The sequence below is a fragment of the Apis florea genome, unplaced genomic scaffold (assembly GCF_048593485.1).
Source record: "Apis florea isolate Af1SG1 unplaced genomic scaffold, ASM4859348v1 contig_2899_pilon, whole genome shotgun sequence".
Classification (NCBI taxonomy): Eukaryota; Metazoa; Arthropoda; class Insecta; order Hymenoptera; family Apidae; genus Apis; species Apis florea.
In genome coordinates, this window is record NW_028256666.1 from 366,708 (window position 1) to 379,130 (window position 12,423).

General features: G+C 28.1%; 3 protein-coding genes across 7 annotated transcripts; 2 read left to right on the top strand and 1 right to left on the bottom strand.

Moving 5' to 3' along the window:
• Nucleotides 1–2,921: 2,921 nt before the first annotated feature.
• On the bottom strand, nt 2,922–8,402 carry LOC100865816 (uncharacterized). 4 transcript variants are annotated; one of them, XM_086907790.1, is made up of 5 exons: nt 8,286–8,399; nt 7,817–8,173; nt 6,519–6,919; nt 5,938–6,400; nt 2,922–5,594 (listed from the first exon to the last, which is right to left on the bottom strand). In XM_086907790.1, the coding sequence occupies exons 3-5, from the start codon at nt 6,891–6,893 to the stop codon at nt 5,317–5,319; spliced, it is 1,116 nt and encodes a 371-aa protein (XP_086763916.1). In that variant the 5' UTR covers nt 6,894–6,919; nt 7,817–8,173; nt 8,286–8,399; the 3' UTR covers nt 2,922–5,316. The 4 variants fall into 4 exon arrangements, with proteins under 4 accessions (XP_086763916.1, XP_086763914.1, XP_012350829.2 ...); XM_086907788.1 differs by lacking the exon at nt 7,817–8,173 and having other exon boundaries at nt 8,286–8,402; XM_012495375.3 differs by lacking the exon at nt 7,817–8,173 and having other exon boundaries at nt 6,519–6,903; nt 8,286–8,379.
• A 519-nt stretch (nt 8,403–8,921) lies between these two features.
• RpII15 (RNA polymerase II subunit RpII15) lies at nt 8,922–10,388 on the top strand. 2 transcript variants are annotated; one of them, XM_012495381.3, is made up of 4 exons: nt 8,922–8,957; nt 9,600–9,747; nt 9,821–9,894; nt 10,069–10,388. In XM_012495381.3, the coding sequence occupies exons 2-4, from the start codon at nt 9,619–9,621 to the stop codon at nt 10,256–10,258; spliced, it is 393 nt and encodes a 130-aa protein (XP_012350835.1). In that variant the 5' UTR covers nt 8,922–8,957; nt 9,600–9,618; the 3' UTR covers nt 10,259–10,388. The 2 variants fall into 2 exon arrangements, with proteins under 2 accessions (XP_012350835.1, XP_086763919.1); XM_086907793.1 differs by having other exon boundaries at nt 8,951–9,487.
• On the top strand, nt 10,388–12,418 carry LOC100864392 (hsp70-binding protein 1). The gene is made up of 5 exons (XM_003691173.4): nt 10,388–10,874; nt 10,962–11,202; nt 11,292–11,694; nt 11,793–12,030; nt 12,104–12,418. Exons 1-5 carry the CDS (start codon nt 10,831–10,833, stop codon nt 12,312–12,314), a joined length of 1,137 nt encoding a protein of 378 aa, XP_003691221.1. The 5' UTR covers nt 10,388–10,830; the 3' UTR covers nt 12,315–12,418.
• Nucleotides 12,419–12,423: the final 5 nt, after the last annotated feature.

Here is a 12,423-nt window from a genome sequence, read left to right on the forward strand (position 1 = left end):
TAAGAAATACTTTGCACTTATTAAATGCCTTATATTCTTAATTTATTTTAATTATAATAATTATTGTTATAGCGTTGTCCTATCTTTCTACTTAGAAGCATGCTTCGCTAACACACGTTACACGACCCTAAATTATAAGCAATTTTTTTTTTTTTTTTCCTTAACGTACAGCTTATGCGTAAATCAAACAACAATACTTTAATTTCACGAAGCCGACAAGTGCAGAGTTTTCAATGGAAATCTTCGCAACCTACGAAAAATTCTGTACAGAAGTGCTTATGTGTTGCGATTCGAGGAAACTTCGAATTCGATTTATCGTTGTATATATTCCAATTATATTTTATCTTTATTTTATATTTCTTTTTTCCTTCTTATCTTATCTATCTTTTTCCTTCTTTCTTATTATTAGACAAACAAATTATTCACGCGCACAATAATATTGATATCGATAATTAATCTTTTGCTAGATAAACGATTAAGTTCGAAAGTTTCCTCTCGAAATCAGTACGGTAATCAGTGCGAACAATGCCATCGCCCTTTTACCAATCTCTGCCTCTGTCTTTCATTCTGTTCTTTTCTTTCTTCAAGGGCCACGACAGAAACATAGAAACAAGGAAGAAAAAGAAATACAATTCGACGCTTTCTCCTTCTCCTTTCTCTTTTTTTCAATTCTTCTCCCTCTTTTTCCCCGCCTTCTTTTCCCTCGTTTTTCTCTTATTAATTCGATTTTTTTTTTTTTTCTTTCTTTCCGAGCATTAATATCCGAGCGACGGGTGCAAAGCACTTTTTTTTCGCCGTTTCGAACAATGTAAATATATTTGCCGCTAATTTATCCGTGTACTCGCGTCCTTAAACGTTGCGTGCATTCGGACACATGGGTCACATTGTCGTGCAATGCCGTCGCTCGATCGTATTTCACTCGTGTTTTCTAGATAACAAACATTCAGAGAGAAAGAGAGAGAGAGAGAGAGAGAGAGAGAGAGAGAGAGAGAGAAAGAGAGAGAGTCTATCTCGTAGCTCGATACGACGGCACCTCGACCAACGTATACACGCCAACGCTTTCTTAACGGTTACGCTAAATTTGTTACTCTTAAGGAACCTACGTTTAGAAAATTGGACTTTTTAGAGGTTTGTGTTTTTTTTTCTTTTTTTTTGTTTTTTTTTTCCCTTCGAAAAATATCTATAGAACGTTCTTCACGATTGTAATTCGAGCAAGGAATCGATCGATCGGTCTGTTTATTACTTCGGGACGGGAAGATCGACCGAGAGATTTTACGCATTGGACTAATTTTTGTTTTTGCTCAATCAAAGTATTCATCGTTCAAATTGAGTTCGAAAAATTGCGACAATTGTAATATCTCCTTTTTTTTTTACTTCATCATCTCACTCACTCTTTATCATTTCAATCATCCACATGTTGAAAATTCAAATACTTTTTATCACTTTTAACGGAAGAATATATAATAAAAAATATATATATATATATGTATACATATAAATATACGTAAAATTCACACGTACGAATTAAACAAAAAAGTATTTAAAAAAAAAGACATAATATGATAGCTATATAATAGAATCAACGAGAAGACCGATCGATCGTATTCCCACTATTCGTAGGACATTGATCTCGGTAACTGTAAAAACAAACCTTAATGTAGCAATCGATTGATCATTGTAATAAGTATAATCGCAAATTCTATCTACAAATAATAATACCGCCATATAAAAGTGTATTTCGAAGCGATAATCTAATTACGTAAATTGCCTCGAAATGGCTACGATCTACATATTGCTAGGGAAATAGCTACGATGATAATAATAATAATAATAATAATCGTAATCATAATAATAATCATAATCATAATTATAATAACTATAATAATAATAATAATAATAATAATAATAGTCAAGTATCGTTCACGCTTCTTTGATTGTTGTTTAGTTTATATAGTTTAAGGGCATTATAATACATGTGAGTATGACATGGCTTTCCACTAAAAATATTTGTTAGATACGCTGAGCATTACTGACTTAAGCACTGTACTAAATTTACGTAAATTGTATCGTTATTATTAGAAAACTAATTATTCTTCATTGGTTTGAAATACTGGTTTTTAATAGATCTGTATAAAACCTTTGTCAACTGGAACTCTTTGAACGATGATTCGCGCGATACGAAATCTCGAGCAACGATACTATGCACTTCGATAAAAAACTACCCCGTTATTTATTTTTTATTTCAACATCCGATTTTAATCGTACAACACTCTGTATACGGTGAAGTTTATATCTTTTTTTTTTTTACTTTTCTTTTTCGATAAAGATCAGATTAAATCAAATCTCATTGAAAAAAAAAAAAAAAAAAAAAAAATATATATATATATATATATTTATATATTTATATATATATAATTATATATAATTATATATATATATATATATATATATATATATATATATATATATAAATTTAAATATATATATAAAACATAAGAGATAAATAGGGAAAGAAGAGAAAACAAAAATTAGATCTATTTGAGTGAAAAAGAATAAAACGAGTATAATATATGAATTAAATATACGTTTCTCTCCCTTCCTCCCATCCCCATTATTTTCTCTCTCTTTCTCTCTCTTTCTCTCTCTCTCTCTTTCTCTCTCTCTTTCTCTCTTTCTCTTCCTGCAGTTTAAAATTTGAACTATAATAATCTATATATCTATAATAAAAAAATCAAAATGATCGTGAAGAACATAATAATATTGGAGTAGAGAGGGAAAGAGAGGCAGAGGTAGGGGTCCTTTAATATAAAAAGTAGATTTTTCAATCCGTTTCCACCTCGAATTCACGCGAATGTGATTACATGTTAGGGTTTCCTACGTACCGCGAGTAACCAAATGTTCACAAAGTTTCCTAACCTAATTTTTAGTTGTTTTTTTTTTTTTTTTTTTTTTTTACACGGTATTCCGCATATTGTCAAGTATAAATAAAGTCAGGATTTATCACGAGGCCAGAATAAAAGGCAGATACGTTCTGAATGGTAGGAAATTGTCTGTACAGCGTTTCACTTTGAATACTTTTCTATTTCACCTCTTTTTCTTTTCCTTTCTTCTTTTTTTTCGAAATTTTTTTCATTATCATTTCACACCTTCTTTTCTATCTTCATTATCATTGTCATTATCATTATCATCATTATCATGATCATCGTCAATATCATTAACTTTAACTTTTTTTTTTTTTTTTTTTTTTTTTTTTTACTTTTCTTTCTTTTCTCCCATATCTGGCACTCTTCTATTTAGGCTGTTTTCACGTTTTACGGTAATTTACTTTGCTGGATTATTGCATTGCATGGAAAAATATGGCTTTATCCGAATGCTATTTAACAAAGGCAATACACTGTACGATTATATTTTGTGTATATGTGTGAGTGAATGTGTATGTAAGAGTGCACGCGCGCGCGCGCATGCACATACGTGTATTATATGTAAGATATACGTGCATGCGCGCCGATTATGTGTATACACAATTTTAAATGTATGTACTAATCATTTTAATCTTTCGAAAAGGCAGATCCAGTATTCATAAAAGGACCGTACAACACATTCGATCATTTGTATGAAAACTGCTGATTTTGACGATAGATTATAAATATCATTTGTACACTAGCATGTAAAAAGCATTACGCTACGTACGTCATGATCATTCGTTTTCCGTAACGTCCTTTTTTCTTGTGATGAAAGTTAAATTGTAAACTTTTTCATCGAGTACGGGTTCATCGAGCCACTGAATCTGTAACTATCGAAGTATACATGTTCATATATTGCGCTTATACATATATGTTCATGTATAAGTATCGATACAATTTCCATTCTCGTAATTTATATGCGTATGTATATACGTATTATGTGTGTACATGTATGTGTATATATATGCATATATAAATATATAAACACACGCATATACAAAGGCAGAAAGAAGACACCTTCCACGCGCAAAGTGTCTACAAAAATATTTGTGTAGTAGATCCAGATTTGCGGTATAAGATTCGACGTGGTTGCGGATCAGCCACGTGTTACCAGTCTTGAACATAGTGACTAATTCGTTCATGGACGAAGCATACGATCATATGATACGTATAATATATCGTACGTTTTTTTTAAAATCGCGAGCTTCGATTCCACCGTTTCTGTCTTGATTTTTGTGTTAAATAAAAGTAACATAATATTCGTAAACGACTTACTATATCTTGTTGGTTTTAAAAACCGAAATTTAATGCTTAATATCTCGATATCTAGATAAATCGCATTTACTATTCAAAAAAAGCAACTTAATAGAGTACATGTACATTTTATTCAAATATATACACATATATATATTTATGCATTTACATATGTACATACACGCGCGCATAAACCCATACAGGCACAGACACAAACATGGACATTCACTAAATAGACACAAACAGGCAAAATATTACATGCGCGCGCGCATATATACACATCTACATATATATCTATGTGTATATGTATAAATAGGACGTAATAAAAAAGAACCTACCCTATAGATACGTATTATCAAAAGATTTTCCATTGATCGTAAAAATATGATTCGAGTGACACGTTCAAACTTTTCCATGAACCGTATTTTGTAAATCTGTTATAGCAATCAGTGTATAGGACTCAAAAAAATACCTCTTACGTTATCCACGTACGTAAGGTGTATGTGTCACTAAGTAGAAGAACGGAACACGGCCCAAAACTGAACCGTACAGGCGATCTTCGAACGCTGTATCGAGATGTATTTTTTCTTATTTTTACATCATAAAATTTATAGAAAATAAGATGAAAAAACTATCATTATAACCAATTATACACTATTTCTAATCAATGATTACATCTACAATGATTCTCATGTAAACGAATCATTTTTTTTATCTTCTATTAGTTTTGAAACATATCTTTTTCATTTCGATGCTGCGTTCGAAAACTCGTATGATGCTTATGTACACGGAGCCGAGCTGTTCAAGACTAAAGTCGTGCCTATCATGTACGATACGTACATCTTGTCAATTATTTTCTATTAAATTACTATCTTCTGTAAATGCAATAAATGTGTATAGAATAACGAGCAGTTTGACGAAAACGCACTTGCACTAAGCATGCGTAATCGCGTGTCGTAAATGTTTAAACGAGAAACGAATAACTCAGTGTGAGTCAATAAAGATGGGAAGAATGACAGCCTGGAACAGCTCCGACGTGGCAATAAAAAATTTGTTCGATTCAACTCAAATCTAAAAACTCGCTACTTTTCGTACTGCACTACGGTAGGCTGGAGTTTAGGCTTTCTGGCAAACGATAGTTCATCATATGATATGGCGGACTTGCAGGACTTCCCGGTTGACTATTCATACCAAGATTACTCGAACCACGACCGCGTTTTCGCCTTTGTAATATACCTTTCCTAACCATATAGAATCGAATCGTACTTATCGGAATTTTGTACTTTTCTGAAGCAACTTGAAACGTCATACCACGTGCTACCATATCCGAAGCTTGCTTCAATTCCTCTTCCGAACGTCTTTGTCGTCTTTGATAACCTGAAAATTATATAAGAGCAAATATAATAAAAAAAATATCTTGTTCATCCTGTCGGATTATTTAATTGCAATCTAATAAACTTTCAGCCAATGATTACTCAATAGTCAATAATCAATATTCAATGTTAAATATTTTTAATATTTAGTGTTATTTAATTATTTAGTGAAATTTATAATATTATAAATAATAAAACATATGAAATTTTATAAAAAATATATATAATTTTGGTAAAACAAAGTTCTTTGATTTATTTATTCAATCTCAATGCTTATTTTTGCGCAATGCATTAAATTTTTTATTATTATTATTTATCCTTTTTTTATTCTACCTTTTTTTTCTTACCTTCAATCGCGGGAAACGGGCTACTAGGATTACAATTGCTGCTTGGTACCATACTAATGGAGTATGGCTTGACATCTTGCTGTTGGGTAAATTGCTCGTCTGGTTCCATCCTAACCATGCCCTGAGTCTCAGTTAAAGTTGCTTCGCAAACGCTAAGTGCTTTTTCCAAATGTTGTAATGCCTCACTGTGCTCCATATTCATAAAATTTGATGAATTAGAATTCTGTGGAACTGGTGTAGTACTGTGTGATGGAGCATTTGCTGTACTAGATGCAGCAATTGATGTACTCTCTAGAAAATTAGTATTCGAAGTTCCATCCTCAGATGGAGTTTCCTCAGATTTATAGTCAGATCCATCCTGCTGTGCAATCGTAGGTGCAACAGTAGCATTTGAATCGCACTGTTGTGAACCACTTTCACTCGAAGAATTATCACTTGATCCTTGAGTAAATAAACCACGAACCTGTGATATAGTTATTAAGTAAGAACCAATACAATCTATGAGTATCTCTTCTAGAACACCATATAAGTATTTACTGTATAAATAAATTTTTATTTAAAAAATATTTTTATTCATTTACCTGCAAAACTTCAGCAGCTTGCATTAATTTACCAAGTTGTTGTTGCTCCACATATACTTCACCACGATACATAAATTCCACTAATGCTTGAAGTTCCCACATTCTCATATCTCTCAAAAATATAATAGGATGAGTGCAAGGTATTTCTAACAGTAAACGTTCCAAATAATCACTACAAGCGGATAATACCACTTTGTGACACTTTATTGAGCCTCCATCACAGGCTAAAGTGACATCAACAAATTGTTCAGAACTTAAAAGTTTTGGAAATGCACTGTGCATATTTGATTGATGAGAATTCCATGATACGCAAAACTGTTGACGATCCCCACCAGGATAATTACCCGGCGTAGGCAGGTTGCTTCCGCTTTCCATTATTCTGCTGCTTTAGAATAAATTTCCTGTCAATATCAATATATTTTTCTTTATATTTCACATATTTTACATTTTTATATTTTAAAAAAATTTATATTATCATAAGAATATTATAGCTATCAAATATTGTAAAATATATCAAAATTGTTTAAAGTATTTTAGATATTAAATAATCATTATACATAAAAACTATGATTTAAATTATTGTGAAATAAATATTCCAAATAATATTGTAAGTAATGAAATCCATATAATATTTTAAAGTTTTGGTATCTTAATTTTTACTTATATAAATATATAAATATAATGTAATAATATAATACATAAATATAATATAAATATAATAAATATATATCATATCGTATATATATATATATATTTAATTATTATTGTAATTTTATCTATTTCTCTATAATCAAATATCTCAATTTCTTATCAAATCAATGTATTAACTTCATAATATTTTATATATTTCAAGTAAAATCTTTCTCATTAATGAAAATTTATTGGACTCAAAAATTATAGATAAAAAAAATGTATACATATATATATATAATACATACATAAATATATATACATATGTGTTATATATATATATATATATATATATATATATATATATATGAATGAATCAATGAACAAATTATAAATATTTTTTTTTATCAAACAATATTATAATAAAATACTTCAGAATAAATAGATTCCATATAAGGTAATGAAAATATGTTTACATAAATATAAAATATATAAAGATAAAAAATAAATATAAAAATTATATTTACTTAACAAAATTTGTTTAGAACAATGTACAATATGGCTGTATTACCAAAGAAATTTTAGTATCAACTATACAAATTTATCTACCACTATAAATAATTATGTATAAATGCGTAATATATAATTGAAAAATATAAAAGATATACCTGCGATCCAATATTCAAATTGGTAATTTTATTGTAGCTTAGCGCAATTATAAAGGAGAAAATCAACATCGAGAAGCCTTTAAAGAAAATCCATGGCACTAGCCGAGAACGAATGTGCAACAAAACAAATCTGTCGTTGGAAGCACATAAATGAATTCCTCGGAAAAAATGTTCAAATACAAACTTTAGTTATGCGGCGTTTATCGTAATCACGTGCTCAAAGCGTACTAGCCGACAGGTTAACCAAAAAATATCGAATGTACGTAGAGATGTATAAGATTTTTTTGTCAATAGAAAAATGGTGAAATCTTTGTGGGAGACGCTGTCGGCGTGAGTGCCATCACCCCCCAGGAACGCCTTGAACACAAGTTTGGTCTTTCTTTTTAATTTCCGAAATCAAATCCTATAAACTTTGGGAATCCAAACAACGAAATGTAGCATAAATTTTACAGTAAATGATTTCACTCACGAATTTTCAGCTTGGTCGACTCCTCTCAGATTTTCGCGTCGCTTTCGGGAAGAATCCCTTAAGAAAACATTCATCCGCCGAGATTTGCACTAGCTAGGGGAGCTCGAACGAAAGGGTGGGGGTAGTAAGGTTGGGGGTAGCTTAGTGGAACACTAGCGCACCTCTTGCCTTTCCTGAAAACTCTTACGAACGTTAAACTCCCCGAACCTTTGTCTACAACCATTCTATATATATTTATGCATGGTTATCTATTTATATAGCTATATTATATAAATTTCACAGTTTTTATTAAAAAATTCTATAATTTTTAAAATTATTCTGTATCAAAAAATTAATATTTTTATAAAATATTTTTATTATATTTTATATCAATATTATTTTTTATTTTATTTAAAATCTTAATCTTCTTTTTCACTGAAAAAAACAATTATACATATTGATTAGTTTAAATGATTGAAAGATAACTTTATTATAAAATTTCTTTTTTTTTTAAATTTTTTATTTTTTTCAACATTAAGATTTAATAAAATATATAATTTTCTCGTATTTTTATTAATTAGAATTGTCACTATTTCTCCGAACGAATTTCTATATATGTACATTCGCGCCATTATATGAAAACGCTCCATAAACTTTAGAGAAATTAGGTTATCAACGTTTTCATTGATTCAAGTATGCAACATATAATACTAAAATTAAAACATATATAGAAAATGATTGATAATTTATTTTATATAAAATTTTATAATCCAATGTAATATTTTGATTAAATATATTTGTATTTTTAAATTTTTCATTTTTATTTTTATCATATAGATAATAATAATAGTAATTTTTTATCAAATTATTTTCATATAAAAGATTTAAAATTATTGATTATATTGTATCTAATGAAAATAAATTATCATTTAATTAATTCCATCTGTGAATTTTAATTGGTTTAAAAAAATATTTCAAGAAACATGTATTATTTTATTTAATAATTGTTTTATTTTTATATAGTAATTTTTCATTAATATAAATTTATAATAATAATTCTTCATTCATATGAATTTATTTTATTTTTATTCAATTCTATATTGATATGAATTTTAATAACATAATTTAATATGATAAAATTTAAATACAATACTACCATTATAAAAATTAATTTGACACATTCATTGACACATTCATTTATTGTATGAAAATCTTAAATCTTGGTATGCTATGATTGAAGTTTAACTGACTTTTTACATCGTTGAACAATATTTAATAAACAGTAATTCCATTGTTTTTTTTATTTATTTGTATGAATTTTATTGTATAAAATAGAAACAAAAGCGCACGAAATATGTCCAAAATAACTGGTTATGATACACATGATGATGGACCAGGTTTTGTTGGTATTAGATTTTGTCAAGAATGTAATAATATGTTATATCCAAAAGAAGATAAAGAAAATAAAGTTTTAATGTATGCAGTAAGTATTTTATGCAAAATAAATTTTATCTTTGAATCAAAATATTTAAAATTTTTTATTCTTAACTTCTTAGTGTAGAAATTGTGATTTTAAACAACTCGCTGATAGCAATTGTATTTACGTGAATAAGATTATGCACGAAATAGAGTAAGTAAAAGTGATAATATGCATAACTTGTAAATATATTCATATATATAATTTTTAAATTTTCATCAGAAATGAATTTTTTTTATTTTTTTTAAAAATAAATTTATAATTTTATATTATAATTATAACAAAAATTTGTTATTGTATTTTATTATAATTTTTTTATAATTCTAGTGAATTGACACACATTGTCGCAGATGTTATATCAGATCCTACTTTGCCAAGAACAGAAGATCACCCATGTCCAAAATGTAATCATAGAGAAGCAGTATTTTTTCAAGCACAAACCAGACGAGCAGAAGAAGAGATGAGGTTATATTATGTGTGTACTAATCAGCATTGTTGTCATAGATGGACAGAATAAAATTTCAGAAACTCTCTGTACATATTAAATTTATATATTTAAAATATAAAAATTAAGAATGTATATTAATATAAATTATTATAAAGAAAAAAATTTTAATAAAATACATTTTTATATTTTTCTTAGTATACTTCAATATAATTTATTTCACATGTAATGAATACATATTACAATAATAAAATTAAATTTATGATATATATATAAATTTCCTTATAAATTTATATATATTATAATATATATTAATTTATACGTATCATAAATTATAAAATTATTATAAATTATCTAACTTGATTTTTCTGATATATAATCTTATGTAATCTATCATCAAAAATTAAGTTTTTTTGAAATTTGTATATATTTATGCGCACGCGTATAACAAAGTTATTTGCGCCTCTAACCAATTTTTCTCTAGTCTCGAGATTGTTTTCAATGAGAAAGCGACGCTTCGAACGTTTTTCTTGTTTCTAGAATTTACGAAAGTAATAACGGAAAGTAGTAGCGACATCGATCAAATTTCTATAATGCTCTCTTTCTTATTTTATTGATATAACATTTATGAGACAGATTAATTAATGGGTGCAGCTCATACGACTAAAATCATAGAAAAAATGGAGAAGTAAAAATTTTTTCTATTATTTCCATATTTGTTTATCATTAATATTTGAAAGTTACTATAAATTATCTAATTTTGAAAATTATTTAGTTCTCAAACTTCGAACAATCGAGAAAAAACAGAAGGACAACCACGCGTAAACAGCAGAGCGAGACCATTATCTATTGAAGGACCATCAAGTATGAATATCACCGAACCGCAAGTACTCGAACCATTACCAAACCAACCCAGACAACCAACAAATTTACAAGGATTGCTTAGATTTGCTATGGAAGCAACAAATTCGCAGAATGTAACTAGCGGTACTCCATTTCAACCTATGGATGAAGAAGTAGGTAGCATAAATATATTTACGTTAACATTATCTACATGATTTCTCTAAGAAATTCATTAAAAATTCGTTAAAAATCTTGTTTATAGAGACAAGAATTTTTGAAACAAACTCTTTCCTCATTGTCATGTAATATAATTGAGGAATTACAAAAATCTATTAAAGTTTTGTCAAATGTAATTGATCTTCGTCCAGATGATGATACATCACAACATGAATCTGCTTTAGAAAAAATTGCAGATTTTGTAGATAATATAGACATTGCCAATGATTTTTATAAAATAGGTGGTTTTTCGATATTTGGTCCATGCTTAAACTCTCCACATAGTAGTATTAGATGGAGAGCAGCAGATGTAATTGCTGAATTAGCTCAAAATAACCCGTTTTGTCAAGAAAGATTTTTAGAAACTGGCTTGTTTCCTATATTATTGAATATGATAGATACAGATCCTGCAGAAACTGTTAGAATTAAAGCTTTGTATGCAGTATCATGTAAGTAAAAAATTTTTATAATTATATATATTATAAATATATATTAATTGCATATTTATTTATATTAATTTAATATTAATTATATATATTAAATATAGGCATAGTTCGAGAACATCCAATGTCTTTAAAATATATGGATATAAATGATGGATACTCAATTCTCTTAAGAGCTATGCAGAGTTCAATAAAGAAATTACAAATTAAATCTGCATTTCTCTTATCTTCTTTATGTAATAAGGAAAATGTAAATGATTTAAAGTTAACATTAGTGAATATGGGTCTAATTGAACAAGCAACAGGTTTGCTGGCCATTGGTGATCTACTTCCAGAAATTAGGTATCATTTTATAAATTTATTTTTCTAATATAATTGATATTGAATATGTTGAATTGAATTTAATATATTTCAGAGATCAATTGCTAAATATTCTTGATGGTTTGACCAATGATAATTTTTTCCCTGCTTTAAAAGAATGTCGACGACCTGAACTTTGCTTACAATCTACTATAGAACGTTACATAAAAGATTTAAAACAAGAGGAAAATCCTGATCAGATAGATGTATGTTACCGATTATTGAATAAAGTTTTCTCTGATCAGGATACGAATCAAGAAAGATAATTATAATTTATAATAATGTTGAATTCCTTTTATGTGTATTAAATTTGTATATCATCAAATATCATTAATAAATAAAAAAAATGTATTTTATTTATATTACATTACACAT

Coding starts and splice junctions, on each gene's coding strand:
- LOC100865816 (XM_012495375.3), bottom strand. CDS start 8,359: ATGAATGTTTTCTTAAGGGATTCTTCCCGAAAGCGACGCGAAAATCTG. Junction 6,401..6,518: donor AAGCTGCTGAAGTTTTGCAG/GTAAATGAATAA, acceptor ACTATATCACAG/GTTCGTGGTTTATTTACTCA. Junction 5,595..5,937: donor CCCGTTTCCCGCGATTGAAG/GTAAGAAAAAAA, acceptor TATAATTTTCAG/GTTATCAAAGACGACAAAGA.
- LOC100864392 (XM_003691173.4), top strand. CDS start 10,831: ATGGGTGCAGCTCATACGACTAAAATCATAGAAAAAATGGAGAA. Junction 10,875..10,961: donor ATCATAGAAAAAATGGAGAA/GTAAAAATTTTT, acceptor AAAATTATTTAG/TTCTCAAACTTCGAACAATC. Junction 12,031..12,103: donor GATCTACTTCCAGAAATTAG/GTATCATTTTAT, acceptor AATATATTTCAG/AGATCAATTGCTAAATATTC.
- RpII15 (XM_012495381.3), top strand. CDS start 9,619: ATGTCCAAAATAACTGGTTATGATACACATGATGATGGACCAGGTTTT. Junction 9,748..9,820: donor ATAAAGTTTTAATGTATGCA/GTAAGTATTTTA, acceptor TTAACTTCTTAG/TGTAGAAATTGTGATTTTAA. Junction 9,895..10,068: donor AAGATTATGCACGAAATAGA/GTAAGTAAAAGT, acceptor TTATAATTCTAG/TGAATTGACACACATTGTCG.